Source organism: Pinus tabuliformis, chromosome J, assembly GCF_031772625.1.
Source record: "Pinus tabuliformis cultivar Carrire ecotype Pingquan chromosome J, CPIR1, whole genome shotgun sequence".
Classification (NCBI taxonomy): domain Eukaryota; kingdom Viridiplantae; phylum Streptophyta; class Pinopsida; order Pinales; family Pinaceae; genus Pinus; species Pinus tabuliformis.
Window position 1 is genome coordinate 1,403,767,244 of NC_142295.1, and position 22,489 is coordinate 1,403,789,732.

The window sequence follows — 22,489 nt, forward strand, 5'->3', positions numbered from 1 at the left end:
GATATAGGACTAATTTCTTGGACATATGCCCATTCTTGATAGTCATATTTCCAGCCCTGCAACTAGTGTAGGAATCGACAGTGGCTAGCTAGGGCCTCCCAAGGATGAGAGGGTAACCAGTGAGCTTGGCCTTAGGCTGGAGAACTAGGAAATCTACAGGGTATTCCCAAGAGTTAATGGAGACCATCACATCCTCCATAATCCCCTCAGGGGTCACTGTGTAGCGGTCTGCAAGTTGTAGGACTATTGTGGTATTTCTTAATGAACCTTGGAGGTTGATCTTAAGCATGGTGTCATTATTCATCACATTAATGGTAGCCCCAAGATCAATAAAAGTGTGTGGGATGATGGTGCCATTGATGTGCACATCTACTACAGGTCTTCCAGGGTCCAAATACTTTGGACAGATTACTTGCCCCAGCATTAAGTCAGACAGTTGTCCAATGACATTAATGGTAGCGGCATATCTTCTTCGCCTCCCTGGATGCTTGAAGAAATTAACCATCATCAACTTGTTGTAAATAGGCACATCTTTTATAGCTTGGAGAAGTGGAATTTTGACACATAGATTTTTCAATTCTCCCAGAAGTTCAGTCTCTTCTAAGATAGGTTGGAGTGGTTGGGTTAATCTCTTGGGAAAGGGTGGTGGATTTACTTTAGGCATGCTTTCGTCTCTTTCTTCCTCAACCTCCCTTGGTGGAGGTAGAGGTTGGTTATCTGAGAATACTCTCCCATATCTTAGGTTGATTTCGTGAATTTCCACAGCATAAGCTGGATAGGATGTCTCTCCACTGTATACTGGTTTTTCCTGTCTGTTGTTCAGATTTGGATTTGGCTAGGAAGGCATCTGGGGTTTTTTAGGTGGAGAAGAGTGTAACAGCTATGGTTGAGTAGGTGGTGAAGGAAATAAAGTTGGGGCATTGTTGTATGGGAGCCTCCACCCCTGGGGCGGTGCATTCCACTGAGGTTGTGTGTAGCATATGGTTGAAATGACTGGCTAGTTGGCTAGGAAGGATACTCAGGTGCAAAGGACCAAGGAGGAGGTGTAGACTAGGAAGGATGAGTAGGGGGCCCCCAAGAGGGAATGGATGTGGTCTGGTTGGGGTTTTAATATGCATGGGATGACCCTTGCATGCCCTGCTTGTACGGCCTAGGCCCATGGGGTCTCCTTTAGTTTATGTAGCAGAGTTGTTCAATTACCCCTTCAGCTCCTTGATATACAACTTTTAGTCCCGGTAGAGAAGGGAACTTGTCTATGGAGTGGTTATCTTCACAGACTGAGCAGATTTCAATCGAATTCTATATCAAAACATATAACTTTGCGTTCTCTTACTTGGTAGCTTATGGACCACCCCAAATTTCTATGAGAATATTAACTAGAAATTCGACAAGATCATCGATGCATTTTTACATCGAGTCACTGCAAGCATAAGACTCGCCAAGACCAATTTTATGCTATCAATATAATGAGGAGAGACAACCCCACATTCCCTATCCATCTTATTGCAAGCTAAAAACATATTTAAAAAAAATAAAAGTAGAACCAAACGTTGCGTACAGATATCGAATGACCAAAAGAATCTCACCACTCATATTGTTGTGCACGTAGTCACCTGCTCTTTTTCATATATCTCGCCATGAAATGTGATGCAAACATGCACACTGTTTCAGAAAAAATGTCCGTCTACTTCAATTAGAAATCCACACAATCTGAGGCGAACAAAATTCAACCACTCGAGCAATACAAAACCAAATTGAGCTAATAAACTATTGTTTTGTTCGATCTTTAAAATGTCATTCTTCTCTTTGGTATTGAAACATTTCAATTCGTAATGTGGTGTTCGCTCTTCACACGCGATCATCACCATGATGCTCACCCGTGGGTTTCAGACGATCCTTCGATCTTTCACCGCCACGTTTCCATGACTCTTTGCACTCCCTCTCGTTGTATTTGTGGATCAAGCTCTTAGACGAAGAATGTTCGGGCAACAATAGATTCTAGCCCTTAATAAATAAAAAAATGAAATTTCTGCAATTGACATCCACCAAAGGTTTAAATATATACACCTAATATCCCCAATTCACATTCCAAAGAAACCTACCCATTAGAGAACCCAATTCAAATTTCAAGCCTACTGATAATAAACACAAATAAATGGAAATTGAAAAGGAAGAAAAAGAACAAACCAACAAAAACATGGCAATCATGTGTCCATTCCTCTCCTAGCTCTTCATCTCATAATTACTCTCTCTCCTAGTTTTTTTTTAAATTTGATCCATTTTCTTATTTCTTCTCCTAACTTCACCTTAAGAATTTAATCTTCTTCTTAGTTCTTCTCCTGGCTTCACCTTTAGAATTTAAATTTAATCCATTTTCTAACCCACATACCCTATACATTAGGTTATATTAAAATATACTAACTACCTATTACTATAATCATTTTATCAAAAAATTATGATAATAAATTAATATTATTATAATCATTTTATCTCAACAATACCATAACAAATTACTAGACAATACTACATTCAAACCGACCGATAATAAACACAAGTACATCTAAATGAGGAAAAGGTCAGAAATACAATAAATCAGCAAAAAGATGACAATCAAATGTCCATTTCGTCTGGTAACTCTTCCTCTCCCGCTCGTCTCTGGAATTTGATCCCTTTTCTTACAAACATTCACTATACATACAGTTATATTAAACACATAATAATTACCTCGCTCGTCTATCGAATTTGATCCCGTTTCTTACAGACATTCACTATACATTCAGTTATATTAAAGCATAATAATTACCTGTGAAGCTAAAAAAATATATAGCAGCAATTCTTCAGTCACTATATATTAGGTTACGGGTAGTTTAAAGAACTTATAAATTAATTTTAAAAATAAGAGAAATTTGTACAAGATTATGATAAAATTTCTTAAGTTCTTTTGAAAATTTAAACTACAACTCTTATATATTAAGATATATTAAGATTTTAGGTGTTTTTGAGTTCTAGATGATGCTAATCTATTTCCACACTTTAAAAAACCATTAAAAACTCCAACATTCCAACATTCTGATTTTTCTTTTTTATTTTTAACAAACAAACAAAACAGAACATTTAAGTGGCGTAGGTAGACAACGCTAGCACATTAAACGACAACATTCTGATTTTTCTTTTTTCTTTTTCAGTAGCTATTATGTTATAGCTACTGAAAAATAGACTTTCAGCCTCAATTTTTCATTTTACATAATTCAATCATGCACACTATGTAATCTAAACAACACTATCCTCTTGACAAATGGAGTCCATTACTTGTAGAGATGGATAGGGATACGAGCGGTGGGAACAACGAGCAGCGGCCCTGCCTTACGCATTGTGAGACCAGGGGATTCCGCCATATCAAGCGTCTCGGATGGCTGGCCGTTTGGGAGAGACAAGTCAAAGGAATGGACTATGGCAGCAAGCATGAGCTGAACCATGCGGATTCCCATGCTCATGCCCGCACAGATCCGTCTGCCTGCGCCGAACGGGATTAGCAGGAAATCGCTCCCCCTGACGTCAACACTGCTACCAATAAACCTGTCGGGATCAAATTCCAGCGGCCTCTCCCACACGCCCGGGTCGCGCTGCATACCCCACGCGTTCACTATGACTCGAGCGTTCTTGGGTATGTAGTACCCTTCTATCTCGCATGCCTCCACTGTCATCCTAGGCAGCAGGAGGGGACCGGAAGGGTGCAGCCGAAACGTCTCCTTTACCACGGCCTGCAAGTACGGGAGGTTTCGGAGGTCTGACTCCTTCACCTTTCTTTGCTCCCCTTTTACTGCCGAGTCTATTTCTTCTTGGCATCTCTTCATGATGTTCGGGTGGCGTATCAGCTCTGCTATTGCCCATTCCACTGTATTCGAAGATGTGTCCGTTCCTGCACTGAACATGGTCTAAAAAATATACATGTATAAGTTGCAAGTATAACATAAGCTTCCGAAATTTGAAAAAAAAATTTAGTAGAATAAAAAACCTTTCATTTTTAAACTCAACATTTTTGGGGAAATTACAAATTCGAAAATTTTCGATAGGTTTTCGCAAGATCATTATGAAATTCAATATAATGAATTTAATAAGACTCACATGTAAAAGGCCCTTAATCTCATCATTCGTGAGCTTTCCGTCTTCGGAATCCGCATCATTTGTAAGAGGCAAAAGAATACTAAGAAAGTCGGCCTTCCCTCCGTTGCACGATGCGGTTTGGTGCTCCTTTATCATCTTACTTATGAACGCATCAACCCTTATGTGCAGCTTTTTCATCTTAGTCCGTACGCCCTGCGGATCCATCCATGCCAGAGAGGGCACGAAGTCGCCGATAATAAACTTACCGGCCAAATCCGTTTGCTCCACCACCAGCTGTCTGAACTCGCCGGCACTACGACCCTGGAAATCGAACATGCGCTTGCTCAACATAATCTGCCCGAGGACGTTTGCAGCGCAGATGTTGAGCACTTCCCCGAGGTTCACTGCCTTCCCTTGTCGCTCATGTTCGAGAATACACTTCACCAGCATCCCGACCTCTTCTTCACGCACGGGCTGCAGATCGTCCAGGGCCTTGCCGCCAAAGAGATGAATGTTACAGATCTTTCGCATCATTCTCCAGCGGGGGCCGTAGGGAGCCCAGACGAGGCCGTTGGAGTCGTAGCCAATGTATTTGGCCGAAGAGTTGGCTGGCCGGTTGGAGAAGTTGAGATCGTTCGTTTTGAGGCATGCCTCCGCTATCTTTGGAGAGGAGACGACCACAGTGTCGGTTGTCCCGAGCTTCAAATACATGATCGGACCGTATTGCTTCGATAGCTGATAGAGTGAGTGATGAGGCATGTTGCCCAGAAGTGGAAGGCTGCCGATCACAGGCCATCCAGACGGACCGGGGGGGAACCGTTTTCTCAGACTCCGTTTCACCACGCAGATAAAAGAAATCGCCAGGAGGATCAGACTCAGCGCTGAGCCGAAGTTCAGGCTCGGATTAGATCTCTGTAGCAAATCAAGCGATGAATCCATGGCTTCCTCCGCTTTAACTAAGCCGAACGCGTTCTCTTTATGGCCTTTTATGTGCAGACTGCAAAGTTAGATTGATTTCTCTTCACTCTCTATCCCTACAATCAGGAAGGATTAGATATGGTTGGAGCGATATCAAAGCAGCTATCCCTACCATTCATTTCGGAGATTCACTACATTTTCTCTACTCTACTCAACTCCCGTCCGTCTACTCAACTCCCGTCCGTCGTATATTTGAGTGGTGAAAACCTCCATCTTCCATCTCTATCCCCATCTTCAATCTCTATCTCTATCCCCAGCTATATCCCAGCTCTACCCTACCCACCTAACTTACCTACCTGCCTACCCAACCCACCTAACCTACCTACCTGAACACTTAATTAATTTTTTTTAGTCTTCTTTAAAATTAAAGAGGTTTATGGACTAAATATAAAAAGTGATTTCTAAATTGGGCCGACATTACATTAAAAATGTTAAATATTAAACATTATATGTTAAATGTTTACATTTACATTTACGTTTATTTATTTACCATACTTCAAGTTTATTTATATTTTTATTTATTTACTATACCTATTTTTTTAGTGTTCATAAACCTCTTTATATTTTAAATTTATATTGTGTTTATACATATAGTTAGATTGATTTCTAAATAAGGCCACATTAAATTAAAAATTTTAAATGTTAAACATTACATGTTAAATGTTTATATTTACATTTTGAGTGGACCTAATGGTTAAGAGCATGTGTTTCCTCCTAAGAGGTCACAAGTTCAAAATTAGAGGGGCGTAGAGTATGTATGCCTTCATAGACTTAGTCAGAGGGGGGTAGAGTATGTAGCCTTCGTAGACTTAGTAGTGAAATCGCTACGTGGAGGTGGGTCCCTTGTCTCACAAACTAGGGGTCTCATACACCAGTTTCGTGTCTGACTTCGATAATAATAATTTACATTTACATTTACATGTTTATGTGAGATTTACCCCATAGTGAACTCTAGAGCACCTCTCGGTGCAACAACCACATCTTCTTTCTTTATTGCCATATAACTATACATATGGAAACGAATATTTAGTCTTTACCGTTATGACTATTTACACATGAGGCATATTACCTCTTCTTTGCTGGTAGATGATGGATCCATCATCCAGGAGAAAACGTGGTTGAAATAAGGATTCCTACGATGTTTCTTAGGGATATTGTACTTTTCTTTTAAGCTTATGCTTTTCAACCACGGTAGTTACAGTCCTCCTCGTTTGCTCAAATATGAGGGCATATTTTCATATGTAATGCTAGTGTTATAGTGCTTCTAGTTCCCTCAAATCTGAGGGCATATTTTCATATGTAATCCTAGTCTCTACAACTACAAATCCTTTTAAATATGTTTCCCCTTTATATGTTTATAAGCCTTGGAAAGGGCGACTACAATAATGGATAACGCCAATTTATCATTCACACGTTTGAACATACGAACATTTGAGTTTGTATTAGTTTCGAGGATGCAAAGGAATGAAATGGAAATGCCCAAGGATAAGAAGAGAGTTGGCTAGTGCAAATAATTTGCGGAGAAAATGGTAGCATATTTAGTAAAGTATTGAAGAGTCACCTTTAGTGTTTGCACAGACTCCCTGTCTATGGAATAAAGTAAAACAGAGAGGCCAGAAAGTTTATGCTCTCATGGAAAAGCGTCAACTTGCATGGTGTCATCAAAAGAGTCAATTTGCATGGTGTCATCAACTTTAACCATTGTTAAAGATAAATAACCATATTTTCTTTAAAAAAAGATATTGCATATGTTCTAAGGCTACATTATTTTATTAGGGCCCTTGGAAATAAATGTGAGGTTCCTATGAATTGCTGAAAAGATTGCAGGGGTCTTGCAAGAAATTACATATGATTTTTGTGTGTAAGAGATAAGTAGCCATGTTTTTTTGAGAAGAATATAGGACTACTCTAATAGTTTCATGAAAACAATAGATATTAAGTTATTTATATTTTGCAAAAAAGGAAATAAGTATTTATATGTATGAAGGTAAGAGTTAAACGTGATAGTTTTTTGAAAAAAAATATGTTTTTCATGTATTAATGTATTAGATTTTTTGAAAATAATTTTTTTTCATGTTTTATTGTATTAGTTTTGAGGAAAATAAAACCTGTTTTTTTATGCTCTATTGTGTTAGATTTCGTAGAAAAGGAAACATGTATTTGCACACTTTATTAAGTTCTCTTTTGGATTTTCTTTTTTTAAGAAAAGCATATGCTTTTGCATGCATAGGAACAATATCCATTGTGTTGGATTCTTTTTACGTATTTGCATGCACCAAAAGTAATAGATGGGGGGTTAGTTTCTTTTGATAAAGTTCATGTAATTGCATGCACAAAGATCATAACTAATGGGATTGATTCCATTAAAGGAATATGGATAGTTGTAGTGGTTCCTTTGGAAAATAATGTGTTCTTTGTGCAAGGGTAATAATAGTTAATTTGATATTTATCTTGGAAAGGTTTCCCCTCGTCTTATGTGAAAAGATGGTAATAGCCATGGAGGTTTTGTAATTGTGTTTTGTGGGTAGAAGTAGAACGTAGTTGTTTCACTTCTCATGATATATGCAAAATTGGGACAAGTGAGCATGCCTTTCTAATATTTATGTATTTTACCTTATACATGTGAGTTATGGATGGACACTCATGTGTCATAACCATATACATGTAAAAATAAATAGACATGTTTTGGTAGTTAAGTGATATTCATCAATTCATGTGCAACATTGTTAAAGAGGCATGTCAGGATATTTTGTTTACATTTATGTGTGCACATGAATAGATGTTGAAGAATCATTATTAAAGATTTATTATTGATTTGATTAATATTTGATCTAATAATGATATCAAAGTTTTCTAACATAAGCAATTGCAAGAACATATTATGATTTATGCGAAAGATAGATTATGTTTAACATTGTCGAACGAAATGAGGCAGGGGTCCATGTAGATTGAAGGCATGTTAGTTGCAAGATAATCAATTGATGGAAATAGCCAGGTCGCTAAGACATAATGTCAGAGGATTTGTCGGTAAATGATATCATGATTATTGTAATAACTTCTAGCCAGTTATATTGTATTTACAGTGATATTTCTTTGTAACATTTTATGACAGTGGTCAAGGAATGAACTATTTTACAAGTCATTGAGTGAGAGGTGAACATTTTTATGAGTGTTTAATAAAATTAAACATTTGTTAGTTTTTTCCTACGGGATTTTCGTGGTATATTAGTGTCCCATGATGTGTTTTCCATTCGTTTCATTCTATATATTATTGCTTCCTTACATGATGAAACACTTACATCATAAACCATGTGATTCACTAACGTAATGAAATGAATAATGACAATGATGTAAGATTATAATAGGTAGCATATGATAACATGCTATAATAGTGGATGCTATGTTATGCAACTTACTAACCATTTAGTAAAGCTTCTCCAGGTAATGATCAAATTGTATCTAATGGTTAATGAAGGAGTATTAAAGAATAGTTCAACAAGCTATACATTAGTAAATGCTATAAAAAAATTCTAACTCCATGTGTTTTTACACGAGGTTTAGTAGAGGGTGTTACAAGTGGTATCAAAGAAAAAGGTTGCAGCATTGGCATATTTTGCAAAATTGGTAAGCAGAAAAGAAGTAGAGGTATGCTTCTAGTGCGCATCAACTCAAGCATGATTCTAAGAAATTTCATAATGACATATGCAATGGACTAAATTTGACATGAAATTCATTATGTATGTTAATTATCACATTGAAGAATAGTAAGTGATATTGTCTACTCTAAAATTCTTACTGAATATAAGCTTATGTGCCTTAAAGGGAAGAATGAAATAGAATCTTGTAAGTCTATCATTCAGTATTTCACTGGAACCTTATTAAGATGGTGGGAAATAGAGTCATCACCAGCATTGGTAATAAAAATAGAAAATGAAATCTTGAAGGATGAAAGGGAAGATATCATCCATAATGTTAGTGGTGATCCACAAAGCAACATGATTGGTGCATTTACCTCATTCATTTTAGAACATTGGTGTGGAGGAGAAATTGAACTTGCAAATAAGCATGAGATGATTCTCATGAACATTAAATGCAGCAAAATGTCCCAGTATGAAGACTTTCATAGGGGCTGGATTCAAACAATATATGAGGTCAAAGATAGTAAAAACATCTTATGGAAACAAGTCTACTTAGCAACTCTGCCTTCAAAATTTGTTGATTATCTCAAACAACGAGATGTTTTTCAAATGCCTTTTGAATCCTTTACTTGGGGAGAAATATATAGTATCATCACTAGAGTTCTAGTAGGATTATGCACAAGCATGAAACTAAATAAATCACTGCAAAAATTGTCAAAACTACCAGAGAGTAAATCCATCTGTAGTAGATATGGCCTATCTATAGATGACCCCATAGTAAGAAGAAGAAAAGCCAAAAGAAGGCCAAGAAGGTAAGAATATAAGGGCACAAAGAATATCCACAAAAGAAAAGAAAAGGGACCAGGAAAGGGTACTATAAGTATGTCCCAAAGACACACTATTATGAACCTAAGGATATTCATCTAAAAACACATAAAAAGGATCAGTGGAATAAACTGACTTTTTAGCTCTCTGGTCAACTAGGACACACTTCAAATCACTACCCCCTCACAGATGAATCTAAGAAAAACAAAGGGAAGAAATATTTCGAAGCAGTAAAGAAAAAGAGAGTAGTAAAAATTGAAAGCATGGTATCAATCATGTATTACAAATGTGGTTCTAACAACCACAAGTCTGAAAATTTCCCCAACTCCTCACGTAGAGAATAAATACAACAACAACAAATCTACTCAACTTTAGAATCCTCTGAATATTATTCCTCAGAATCCTCTGACGAAGAATTGAATATGCACATGAATGAATGCAATTGTACTGATTCAGAAAATTGCCAACGTGAATCAAGCACTAAATCAGAAAGCTTTTCTGATGAAGACTTTGTCTCTAAACCAAAAGAAAGGGTTCTCATGGCACATACCATAGATGATGCAGAGACAAAGTTACTTTCTCAAATAAAAACATTAGAAGAAGGGGAATTGAAAGAAAAGTTACTTGAAACTTTTTTTAGTACCATGCAAAAAAACTAAGGAAGCAGTAGTAAAAGTGCTGTAAAAATTGAATCCAAGGCATTATTCATTTATGCTTATTTTGAAAGAAATACAAGAGCCTTCCAAAGAAGCCAAAAACAATCTAAGGTTAGACCTTAACAATAAGAGAATTCATTCAAGAGATTTATAATCTAAAGAAAGAAATTCCCTCCCTAAAAACAAAGGTCTCTGAGTTGGAGAAAGGAAAAGCACTTGAAGAAGAAAATGATGAATAACTTACCAACCCAAATGTTGAAATCTTTTAAGGAAAGAGGGATGAATTTATGGATTTAAGAAACATGAGAGTCATGGCCATCCAATATCAATAACGTCATGTTATGCTGGATATCTGTATAAATGGCGAAATGTTTTCCCTAAGGACACTTATTGACTTAGGAGTAGATTTCAATATACTAAATTCAAAGATAATACCTGCAAAATACTGGTTAAAGTCCTTCATATAGTTAATTGTGTTAGGGAACAAAGAATTATTGTATGAAGTTCCTCAGGATTCTATCTACTTCAAAGAACATTGTATAAAACTAAAATTTGTTGTGGCTGATATTCCTATTGATTGCATCTTAGGAAATGTATTTTTGGCTGTTGTAGAGCCACATGGATCAACCAAACTGAAAAATGGAAAGGTTAGGTACTTTATATCTGTACCAAGCCCAAATGGTAAGTTGCAAACAATCAAGCTACCTTTTATTTCTACTCCAAGGGTACCCACTATGGTACAAGAAATGCAGTATATTGAGAAAGCCAAAAATAAACTAGAAGAGCTCAAAGAACTAAAGGATACCATGAAAATAGGAGACTATATACAGACTCCTACAATCAAGCAAAAGATTTTAAATTTGAGATCATAGATAGAAAAAGAATGTTGTGCAAAAGAACTAAACGCTTTCTAGCATAGGAAACAACATTGTGTGCAATTTCCATATAAGGATAAATATGAAGGAAAAGCTTGCAAGAGCAGAGCAATTCCTATGGAAAAAGAATACATAGATCTCTATCAAAAGGAAATAGCAAGCATGTTAGAAAGGAGACTAATAAGAGAATCCAACAGTCCTTGGAACTGCTATGGCTTTTATGTCAATAAGCATTCAAAATAGTTAAAGGGAGTTCCAAGATTAGTCATAAACTACAGACCTTTAGATACTATTCTTTCAGATGATACTTAGCCTATTCCCCATAAAGGGAATCTGCTAGCAAGCATTGCTGGGGCTAAAGTATTTTCCAAATTTGATATGAAATCAGGTTTCTGGCAAGTGGCAATCTGAGAATATGATAAATTTAAAACAACTTTCAGTGTTCCAGCAGGAGACTATGAATGGAATGTGATGCCTTTTGGGTTAAAGAATGCTCCTTCCAAATTCCAAAAGGTCATGGACACGATTTTTAAACCATATTTTGATTGATTATTGGTATATATTGATGAGGTTCTTATATTCTCTAAAAATGTCAATGAACACTTCAAGCATGTTCAAAAATTTGTACAACTGGTAAAAAATAATGGGTTGGTTCTCAGTAAGAAAAAGATTGAACTCTTTCAGACAAGTATCAAATTCTTAGGCAACACAATCAAAGATGGGCAAATCACTCTGCAAAAGCATGCTCTAGAATTTGCTGATAAATTTCCAGATATTATCGCTGACCAAACACAACTGCAGAGATTTTCAGGATGCTTGAACTATGTGAGTAGTTTTTATAAATATTGTGCCAAAGATGGAATATGATTTAATCATAGGTTACAAACACATCCACAACCTTGGTCTCAAGCACACACAGAAGATATCAAAAGAATAAAAATTAAGGTAAACAATCTCCCTATTCTTCATATTGCTGATGAAGATTCTTTCAAAATTATTGAAACAAATGTCAATGATGTGGGGTGGGGAGGAATTCTAAAGCAGAAGAAGGAATGAGAAGAACAAGTTGTCCAGTCCATCTCAAGAACCTGGAGACGATCTGAGAAGAACTGCTCTACTATAGAAAAGGAAATCAAAGCAGGATGGAATTGCATTGACAAATATGATGTCCACCTAATCCATAAGAAGTTTCTTTTAAGGACTCATGCCTCTGCACTAAAAAAATTCCTCAACAAAGACATAAAGAAATTTGGAGAAGCTAAGTTTGCAAGGCGGAAGGCTCTATTTGCAAATTTTGACTTTGAAGTCAAACACATTAAAGGAGAAAATAATTGTTTACCTGACTTTTTGAGTAGAGAATACATCAGTCAGAAAGAAAATGTCATGTTGATAGTAACAGAATTAGATCCTTCCTAGCATACAGAAATTCTAAGAAGCGTTTCTGAAACATAAAATTGGGAAGAATACTGTACAAGGTGGAAACCTACCTCGCAGCTAAGAAATATAAAGATACCAGATGTAAACCTATAATATCATTCACATATACAACATCTAGTACCAGAAAGAAAAATCTACCCCAAAGGTAGCAAGTGGATACATGACATGGTGTATCAACAGAGTATGTCAGTTGCTCATTTGGCGGAAGAATCCCTAAGAAAGGATTTTCGGGATATCAATGTAATTTGGACAGAAGGAAGCAATCAAAAAAGGGTCTTCAATAAGTTTTTTTGCTATTAATTGAACCAAATCGCCAGGATGGTATGATATGTCTAGAATGTGGCCCTGAGGTGATCTCACCATTCTCTTTCCAGATACTATTTATAATTTCTCAGACTATAAAAAGCTAGGTTGGGACATTATGAATGTAGACAGGAAGGATGAAACTCATTACACGAGAGTAAAATTTGGAGCTACATGGATTACACAAAGACAAAGACAATGTGAATGGTTTCAACAATGGTGGGTTGATTTTGGTATTAACAAAACAGGTATAGACCCTCTCTTCTTCCAAAAGTATTTCCAACTCGAATGTAATGATTGTGGATTCCTAACTGAGTGTTGCCACTCTCCTTGTAAAACTATTGGGGACTTAAATAATTGCCCAGACAATGGAATTCTTAGTTACTTTATGAAAAGACACCATGAATAGTTAGTCATGACCAAGATAAAACACTAAATTGTTCTAAGGAAGCCCATGATTGTATGTAGAACATATACAAAGGCTTGGGACTCATGTAGATATTCCAAGATAAGATTTCCAGGGACCACACCTTTGGGAGACTAATGAAGGTTATCATGGTCTTGTACTAAAAAGCATCCACTATGTAATAATGATGTCTAGTCACGGGACTGTATATGACCATTTTTCTCATTGGCTTTACTGTTTAAAAGTCTCCACTATGTAAATATCTTATCTTCTATAGTTTGTAATCAACATGTAAAGTTTTCCCTGGGATTTGTCCAAATCATCCACTGTGTAAAAACGTATAAAGATCCTTTCCAGTCATGACACTCAAAGCACTTCTTTGACTTTTGGTGGGATTTGACCCACATCTGAGTGACTGATGGAGCATGGTACTCAATTCGTCTTCCAAATTGTTGGGTGTTGGTCTCCTCACTCTCCTATATAAGGAGAGAGCTAGGCTCATCGAAGGGGGTCGAAGTGGGAGTTTTTGGTTTTGAGTTTTTGAGTTCAAGAACAAAGTTCTCGCTTTCATCTCCTTAGATTCCAGATCTGAGAAGCCTGCGCTGCAGAGTGAGAGCTCTGGTGAGAACCTAAAGTTGTCGGATTCTTAGGGTTGAAGTTGGTCAAGAGTGTTTTAGAGATTGAAGTTCTGAGACAGAGTCTGTGAAAGGCTGGGAAGCCTTCAGATAGCTTCTTGCTTCTCAAGTCGCAACATCTAATAAAATCCTAAGCAGGATATCTCTGGTAAAGAGCTATGGAATCTCGCTCTGAAAAATTATAAGAAAAATCTTCATAAATAATATGAGTATCCATTTCTGAGTTAAACTTTCACCTGAGTACTTTCCTATTTTCCACCTATGTTATCTCGTATCTTGAGGTAGTATCTTTCAGACAAGAGGTTCGTTGGAGGTTTGCCGAGGTTTGAGGAACACCAATCCATTAAAGGAAGGAGGCCGTGTGAAAGACTCTAAAGTGTGAAAATCTAGTAATTTGTGTACAGATTCATGTATTGGTCACCAAAAAAAACTCAACAAGAACAAGCTTTTTGTTTGAATCCCTAGCAGATAATTATTATACATATTTCCCTTAAATTTTTCAAATTCCATGGATTTCGCCATATCATCTACCTTACTTGATCATGCATTATAATTATATAGTATGCTACTCCAACAACATATTGTGTGTATGGCATGTCCAAAATGTCATACTATTAATGACTTTAAACTAGAATTAATAATTTAGGGGCATGTGGACTTTACGTGGAGCCATTTTACATCTATATATTTTTTTTTTCCTTCACCCACATGCATTGGCATGTATATTACGTTCATGTTTAGCGTTGGGGCGTGAGATGTTCACAACGGTCGTATTGGCAATGAAGTTGAAGACAACCAAAATACGTTTGACAATTAAATACAATAATGCAAGAATTTGAAATTTGAAATTAAAAAAATATTTAAAAATATAAAACAAACTTTTAGAATATATTAATATATATAATTTTAATAATATAATAAAGATATATGAAGTAAACTGTAATGTTAATTATTATCATAAAAACATTTTCATAGTAATTAAATCTAAAAAATAATAATAAATTTATGTAAAATTAAAATCAATTTAACAATTATTAAATCTTATTTAATTTCTATGTTTTCACATATAATATATTAACATTTTAGTAAAATTGATTTGATTAAAAAATATATTTTCCAGTAAATTATATATGTATATAAAAACTGTTAACCCAAATTTTTTTATAACTAATATAAATATATAAAAATAAATTAAATAATTGATCAATTTATACATAAAATAAAATCATTAAAATACAACAAATTATATCTCTATAATTTTATTTTAAATTATTACTACTATTTATTATAAAAATATTAATATATGTTTTATTGAAAGTAAATAATATTTTTTTTTTCAATTATTATTGTTATTATTTATTTAAAAAATATTAATATATAGCGATACAAATACAGTGTCAAAAACATTTTACAAAATTTTAAATTATTCACTGTCAATTTATCATGGGGTTTATGATGGATTTTGTGAAGTCATATGGTGGCTTTATTAATACCAAATATTCAAAAAACTTATCTATATTTATCATTTTTAATTAAATTGATGAGGAAAAAGTGAAGAACTATGCTTAAAATAAATCTCAACCTTTTATTCTTGAGTAATATTAAAAATATTCCATGAAAATTAGATAAGGATAAATCCTTACCATCCACCTACTGATAAGGGTAAATCTTTACCATCCCCCTACTAATTATTGATAGTTAAATTAAGATTTTGGAAATCTATTTTGGAATAAGGCTTATAGAATTTTTAATTTAACTATCAATAATTATTATTAGGTCGATTGTAGGAATTTAATCTCCACATAATATTGTTAGTAGTAGTCACAGATCAAAGTCAAAGTTTGAGATTCATCTCGAAAGCAGTTATGCACTTTTTGTCATTTTCATTAAGTAGGTTGATTGGAAAAAATATAATATTGGTCCATAGTATTATGACAAAGCCTATTTACATATTTATAGTAAAATGAAGTGAATATCCACGTTTGTTATATATATATATATATATATATATATATATATATATTTCATATATTAATTATTTTTTATAATTAATTTTTATAATTAGTAATAATAATAAATTAAATTATAATTATAAGTTAATTAACTTGTATGATTGTGTAATATCCCCTTCGACATTCCATAAAATGTTATTAAATTTACATATATGAAAATTCATATTATGGAGGTTTTGACATAATCGAAATACTTAGTTTTCAAAGAGTTCGCAACATCAAGAGTGAGTGATAGGTAAACTGTTCTTGGTAACCCTTTTCATTATTTATTTGCCAAGGATTTATGCTCTAAAATTAACTACCCATTGATGATGTCACACAAACATATTATTGCGAAAAAATAGAATGTCCATATACATGATAGTTAAAATGAAATTTAGTTACATAACAGTTAAAATGAAATTTATATAGGTTTGGTTTATTATGACTATAGATTTATTTTTATTGTGGATTTACGAAGTGTAGAGAGGAATTTTTTGATTTTTTTTTTCATATTATGCTAGTTTACACATCAAAATATTTGATCTCTACGCTGGTTAGATTCAGAGTAAAAATGGATCTATGCTGGTTTAATTCTCCTTTTAAATAGGTTACATTCCACGTGAATGCCATGGGTCAATACCTATGTGTCATTTTTATTTTTATTAATATTGATTTTTTGTATGGTATTAATAATAATTTGGCCTATAGACTTTACCTAAATAAAACCTCATTTTTTAGGGTTATAAAGTGAATGAGGGAATAAATATAAATAAATGTTTTATTTATTCACCATACCTCTCGTTTATTTATATTTTTATTAATTTACCATATCTCTTTTATAAATATGGTATTTGGCCCATGGTTTTTAATTCATCATATTAAAATGGTATTTGGCCCATAGGCTTCACCTAAAGAAAACTTTTTTTTGAGTCTTCGTAAATATAAAGAAGTTTATGGACTAAATATAAAAAGCAGGTTTGATTTATTTACCATACCTTTGGAGTAAGTATAAAAAAAGGTTTTATTTATTTACTATACCTCCAATTTACTTATATTTTTATTTATTTACCATACATAATTTTTTAGTGTTCATAAACCTCTTTATATTTTAAATTTATATTGTGTTTATATATAATAATAATTAGGTTGATTTCTAAATAAGGCGACATTAAATTAAAAATGTTAAATATTAAACATTACATGTTAAGTGTTTACATTTACATTTACATTTGCGTTTATTTATTTACCATACCTCAAGTTTATTTATATTTTTATTTATTTACTATATATATTTTTTTGTGTTCATAAACCTCTTTATCTTTTATATTGTCTTTATACATAATAATAATTAGATTGATTTTTAAATAAGGTAATATTAAATTAAAAATGTTAAATGTTAAATATTTATATTCACATTTACATTTACATGTTTATTTGAAATCTATCGCATAGTAAGCTATAAAGCACCTCTCGATGCAATAACCACATCTTTTTTCTTTATTGCCATATAACTATACATATAAAAAAAAAAATTAATCTCTACAGTTATGACTATTTACACGAGGCATGGTACCTCTTCTTTGCTTCCAGATGATGGATTTTCATCCACGAGAAAACGTGGTCGAAATAAGGATTCCTACGATATTTCTGAGGGATATTGTACTTTTCTTTGAAGATTATGCTTTTTAACCACGGTAGTTACAGTCCTCGTTTGCTCAAATATGAGGGCATATTTTCATATGTAATGCTAGTATTACAGTGCTTCTCGATCGCTCAAATCCGAGGGCATATTTTGATATGTAATTCTAGGCTCTACAACTACAAATCCTTTTAAATATGTTTCCCCTTTATATGTTTATAGGCCTTGGAAAGGGCAACTATAATAATGGATAATGCCAATTTATCATTCACACGGTTGAACATAAGAGCATTTGAGGTTACATTAGTTTCGAGGATGCAAAGCAATGAAATGGAAAATGCCTAACGATGAGAAGAGAGTTGGCTAGTGCAAATAATTTGCAGAGAAAATGGTAGCATGTTTAGTCAAGTATTGAAGAGTCACCTTTAGTGTTTGCACAGACTCCCAGTCTATGGGATAAAGTAAAACACAGGAGCCAGAAAGTTTATGCTCCCATGGAAAAGAGTCAATTTGCATGCTGTCATCAACCTTAACATTTGTTAAAGATAAATAATCATATTTCCTTTTAAAATAAATATTGCATATTCTCTAAGGGTACATTATTTTATTAGCACCTTCGAAATAAATGTCAGGTTCCTATGATTTGTTGAAAATATTGCAGGGGTCGAAGAAATTACATGTGATTTTTATGTGTAAAAAACAAGTAGCCATGTTTTTTTAGAAGAATATATGACTACTCTAATAGTTTCATGAAAACAATGGCTATTAAGTTATTTATATTTTGCAAAAAAAATAAGTATTTATATCTATGAACGTAATAGTTGAAAGTGATAGTTTCTTGAAAACAAAATATGTTTTTCATGTATCAATGTATTAGATTTTTTTGAAAATATTATTATTTTGCATGTTTTATTGTATTAGTTTCGAGGAAAAATAAACATGTTTTTTTGTGCTCTATTGTGTTAAATTTCATAGAAAAGGAAACATGTATTTGCATGCTCTATTAAGTTCTCTTTTGGAAAGAATGTTTTTAGAAAAATATATGCATTTGCATGCATAGGAACAATATCCATTGTGTTGGATTCTTTTTACGTATTTGCATGCACCAAAAGTAATAGATGAGGGGGTAGTTTCTTTTGATAAAGTTCCTGTAATTGAAAGCACAAAGATCATAGCTAATGTGATTGTTTCCATTAAAGGAATATGGATAGTTGTAGTGGTTCCTTTGGAAAATAATGTGTTCTTTGTGCAAGGGTAATAATAGTTAATTTGATATTTATCTTGGAAAGGTTTCCCATCATCTTATGTGAAAAGAGGGTAATAGCCATGGAGGTTTTGTAATTGTGTGTTGTGGGTAGAAGCAGAGCGTAGTTGTTTCACTTCTCATGATATATGAAAAATTGGGACAAGTGAGCATGCCTTTCTAATATTTATGTATTTTACCTTATACATGTGAGTTATGGATGGACACGCATGTGTCATAACCATATACATGTAAAAATAAATAGACATGTTTTGGTAGTTATGTGATATTCATCAATTCATGTGCAACATTGTTAAAGAGGCATGTCAGGATATTTTGTTTACATTTATGTGTGCACATGAATAGATGTTGAAGAATCATTATTAAAGATTTATTATTGATTTGATTAATATTTGATCTAATAATGATATCAAAGTTTTCTGACAGAAGAAGTTGCAAGAACATATTATGATTTATGTGGAAGATAGATTATGTTTAACATTATCGAAGGAAATGAGGTGGGGGTCCATGTAGATTGAAGGCATGTTAGTTGCAATATAGTCAATTAATGGAAATAGCCAGGTTGCTAAGACATAATGTTAGACGATTTGTCGGTAAATGATATCATGATTATTGTAATAACTTCTAGCTAGTTATATTGTATTTACGGTGATATTTCTCTGTAACATTTTATGATAGTGGTCAATGGATGAACTCTTTTACAAGTCATTGAGTGAGAGGTGAACATTGTCATGAGTGTTTAATAAAATTAAACATTTGTTAGTTTTTCCCTACGGGGTTTCCATGGTATATTAGTGTCCCATGATGTGTTTTCCATTCGTTTCATTCTATTTATTGGTGCTTCCTTACATGATGAAACACTTACATCATAAACCATGTGATTCACTATCTTAATTAAATGAATAATGATACTGATGTAAGATTACAATAGGGAGCCTATGATAACATGCTGTAATAGTGGATGCTATGTTATGCACCTTACTATGCCTTTACTAAAGTTTCTCCATGTAATGATCAAAATTGTATCTAATGGTTAATGAAGGAGTATTAAAGAGTAGTTCAAGAAGTTATACATTATTAAATTCTATAAAAAAATTCTAACTCCATGTGGTTTTACACGAGGTTTAGTAGAGGGTGTTCCAAGTGGTATTAAAACAAAAGGTTGCAGCATTGACATATTTTGCGAAATTGGTAAGCATAAAATAAGTAGAGGTATGCTTCTAGTGGGAATCAACTCAGGCATGCTTCTAAGAAATTTCATAACGACATATGCAATGGACTAAATTTGACATGAAATTCATGATGTATGTAAATTATTGCATTGAAGAATAGTAAGTGATATTGTCTACTCTAAAATTGTGCACATGACATTTGAATATTATGCAGATAAAAGACAATAAAACCTTTGTTTCATTTATGAACAATATTCTACACTCACTAGTGATAGTGAGGATTAACTACAAAACTTTTCATGCATACTATTACAATAATGATTATGGTGCATTTAAAAAATATGACTACAATTACAATGCACTACTTATAAAGAATGAATGCTTGAATCTAAAAGGTGGGGGTTGTCCTTGAAGAGGTCAATAGAATGTTTTAAAAGACATCGAAAGAACCGTTTTGGATGTTAAAATTGAACAAACAGTCAAGTGGTACGATTTGATTGCAATGGCTAGTTGATGATTGAGTCTTGTCATGCATTTTGATTGAGTTTAAGATGGTTGGTAGCATTGATTAGTTAGTATTGCATGACTTACTATTAAACTTGTATGCATGAAATGGTTTTGATTAAAGATTATTGCAAGTTGTAAAGAAGTTATTGTGGTAGTTTACTTCATGTTGCTGGTTTATCGGTAACAATGCCCTGTGGAAATTGGGGGTGTTTGGATTTTTACCATAATTTTTATTGACATTTACACATTAATGGTAAATCAGTGTTTTACGTGAATAAAGTTTTTCATATGCTTTAATGCATATCAATATTGTATGCAAGAAAATACATTGATTGTGAAAGTGAATACTTGTTTAGAAATGCATACATATGACTGCAATTTCCTGAAGGTTATAAAGAACTTGTATCATAATACATTAGTATTGTTAAAGTGACTAATTTAATGGTTCTACCAAATGATATAACTAGTGATAATTAGGTGATGTTGATTACCTTGTTTTTCAAACATCACAAACCAATGATTCCATGATGATGTTAGCTTATATGCATCTTATATTCAACTAAAAATGTCAATTACATCTTTTAAAAATTCATTAAATGCATGTGACTATTGTGGTGACATTGCAATCTATTGTGTTGTGGGCATGCAGTGTCTCCATTGTCATTGCTAAATGAAATGTGGATGGATTTTGTATTTATGGGCATTACTAGTTTGTTTAACCAAGAAACATTTGTGTGATTGACTTGCATTTAGTAATTTTTCTTAATGATTGTTGATTAGATGCATGTGCCTAAATGAAATGTTATTCTGCAGGATTTAAAACTATGGGAATATCAATGATTAACTATTGTTTTCGAAAAACAAGTTCATGAAATATTTTTTTCAAGTACCTTGGATGTAGCATCTCGAAGATGTATCCTTATTTGTTATTCTTAATTTTAATGCACAAAAGTAGTTTATGAAAAGTAATAGGACAAATACCTTTGTATGTTGCTAAATATTCAGAACATAGATACATGTGAAAGTGGAATGTATCTTGGATGTATTTGACAAAATGTTTTGTTCATAACAGTATTGATAGAAGGTTTAGTTTCATTAAATTTGAATTAACTAAGCAACGGTAGCTTAATGGAAAAATAAGAACCAATGGAAGGTAAAAAATTGCAATGTGATTTGCAACTGCAAACGTGAATGTATAATGTTTAATGTTATGATATGCCAGATTGGTATTATTTTTCTAAAGCTACATGTTGATAATTATGTGAAAATATGAAATGAATACCACTTGTATGACACGTGATATCATTTATGATTTCATGTTGACTCAATTTTACAGATTATGGGACCCATGTTGAGGGTCAAGTAAGAATGCATGATGTATATAAATATTCCTTTTGCTTTAGTGTTAATGTGCATATGGTTAGTTATGTAAATTACAGTGGGAAAAGGTGCTAGAAGAGAAATTCACATGCTAGACATTAATGGGACAGTTGTGAAATTCCAAAGAGACCTTGTGTTGATGGTGGTTGCCTAGTCGGATTTTCTCTCCCTAGAGATAGATGATATCTATGAGGGAAAAGAGTTGGAAAGGATGGTGAAGTGGGGGAAACCCTAAGGAAACTATGTTGATTTTGGAGCCTATTGAAGAAGGCTCAAAAGTCGTGTTATGGTCTGTATCAGAGACCTATCCTGGATGTGAAATTGGCTATATCTAGTTGTGGAAACTAGTTCCCATTGATTGGAATGAGAATTATTTTTTCTGTTATGGTTCTCATGGCTGAATAAGTTAACTAATCAGATAAGTGATGTATTAAAAATGAACTTTCTATATCATTGTGTAAGAATTATATGTACATCTTGACAAAAAAGTAGGTTAATGCTTCGAAAGGAATTACTGGAAGTGTAAGTTCCTTTATTGTGTTACCTATCTTGTGAAAGTCTTTAGCAGGTGCTAAGAAAATATGAAATTCACATGGTTATTGATCATTTTGATGATTAGAGAGCTAGCTGCTCCTTGAGTACTTATGGAAGTATTGTGATTAAATATCACCTAACA

At 33.5% G+C, this 22,489-nt stretch overlaps 1 protein-coding gene across 1 annotated transcript; it reads right to left on the reverse strand.

Moving 5' to 3' along the window:
- Positions 1-3,059: 3,059 nt before the first annotated feature.
- On the reverse strand, positions 3,060-5,280 carry LOC149232609 (flavonoid 3'-monooxygenase CYP75B137-like). The gene is made up of 2 exons (XM_089379456.1): positions 4,126-5,280; positions 3,060-3,935 (listed from the first exon to the last, which is right to left on the reverse strand). Exons 1-2 carry the CDS (start codon positions 5,041-5,043, stop codon positions 3,306-3,308), a joined length of 1,548 nt encoding a protein of 515 aa, XP_089235582.1. The 5' UTR covers positions 5,044-5,280; the 3' UTR covers positions 3,060-3,305.
- Positions 5,281-22,489: the final 17,209 nt, after the last annotated feature.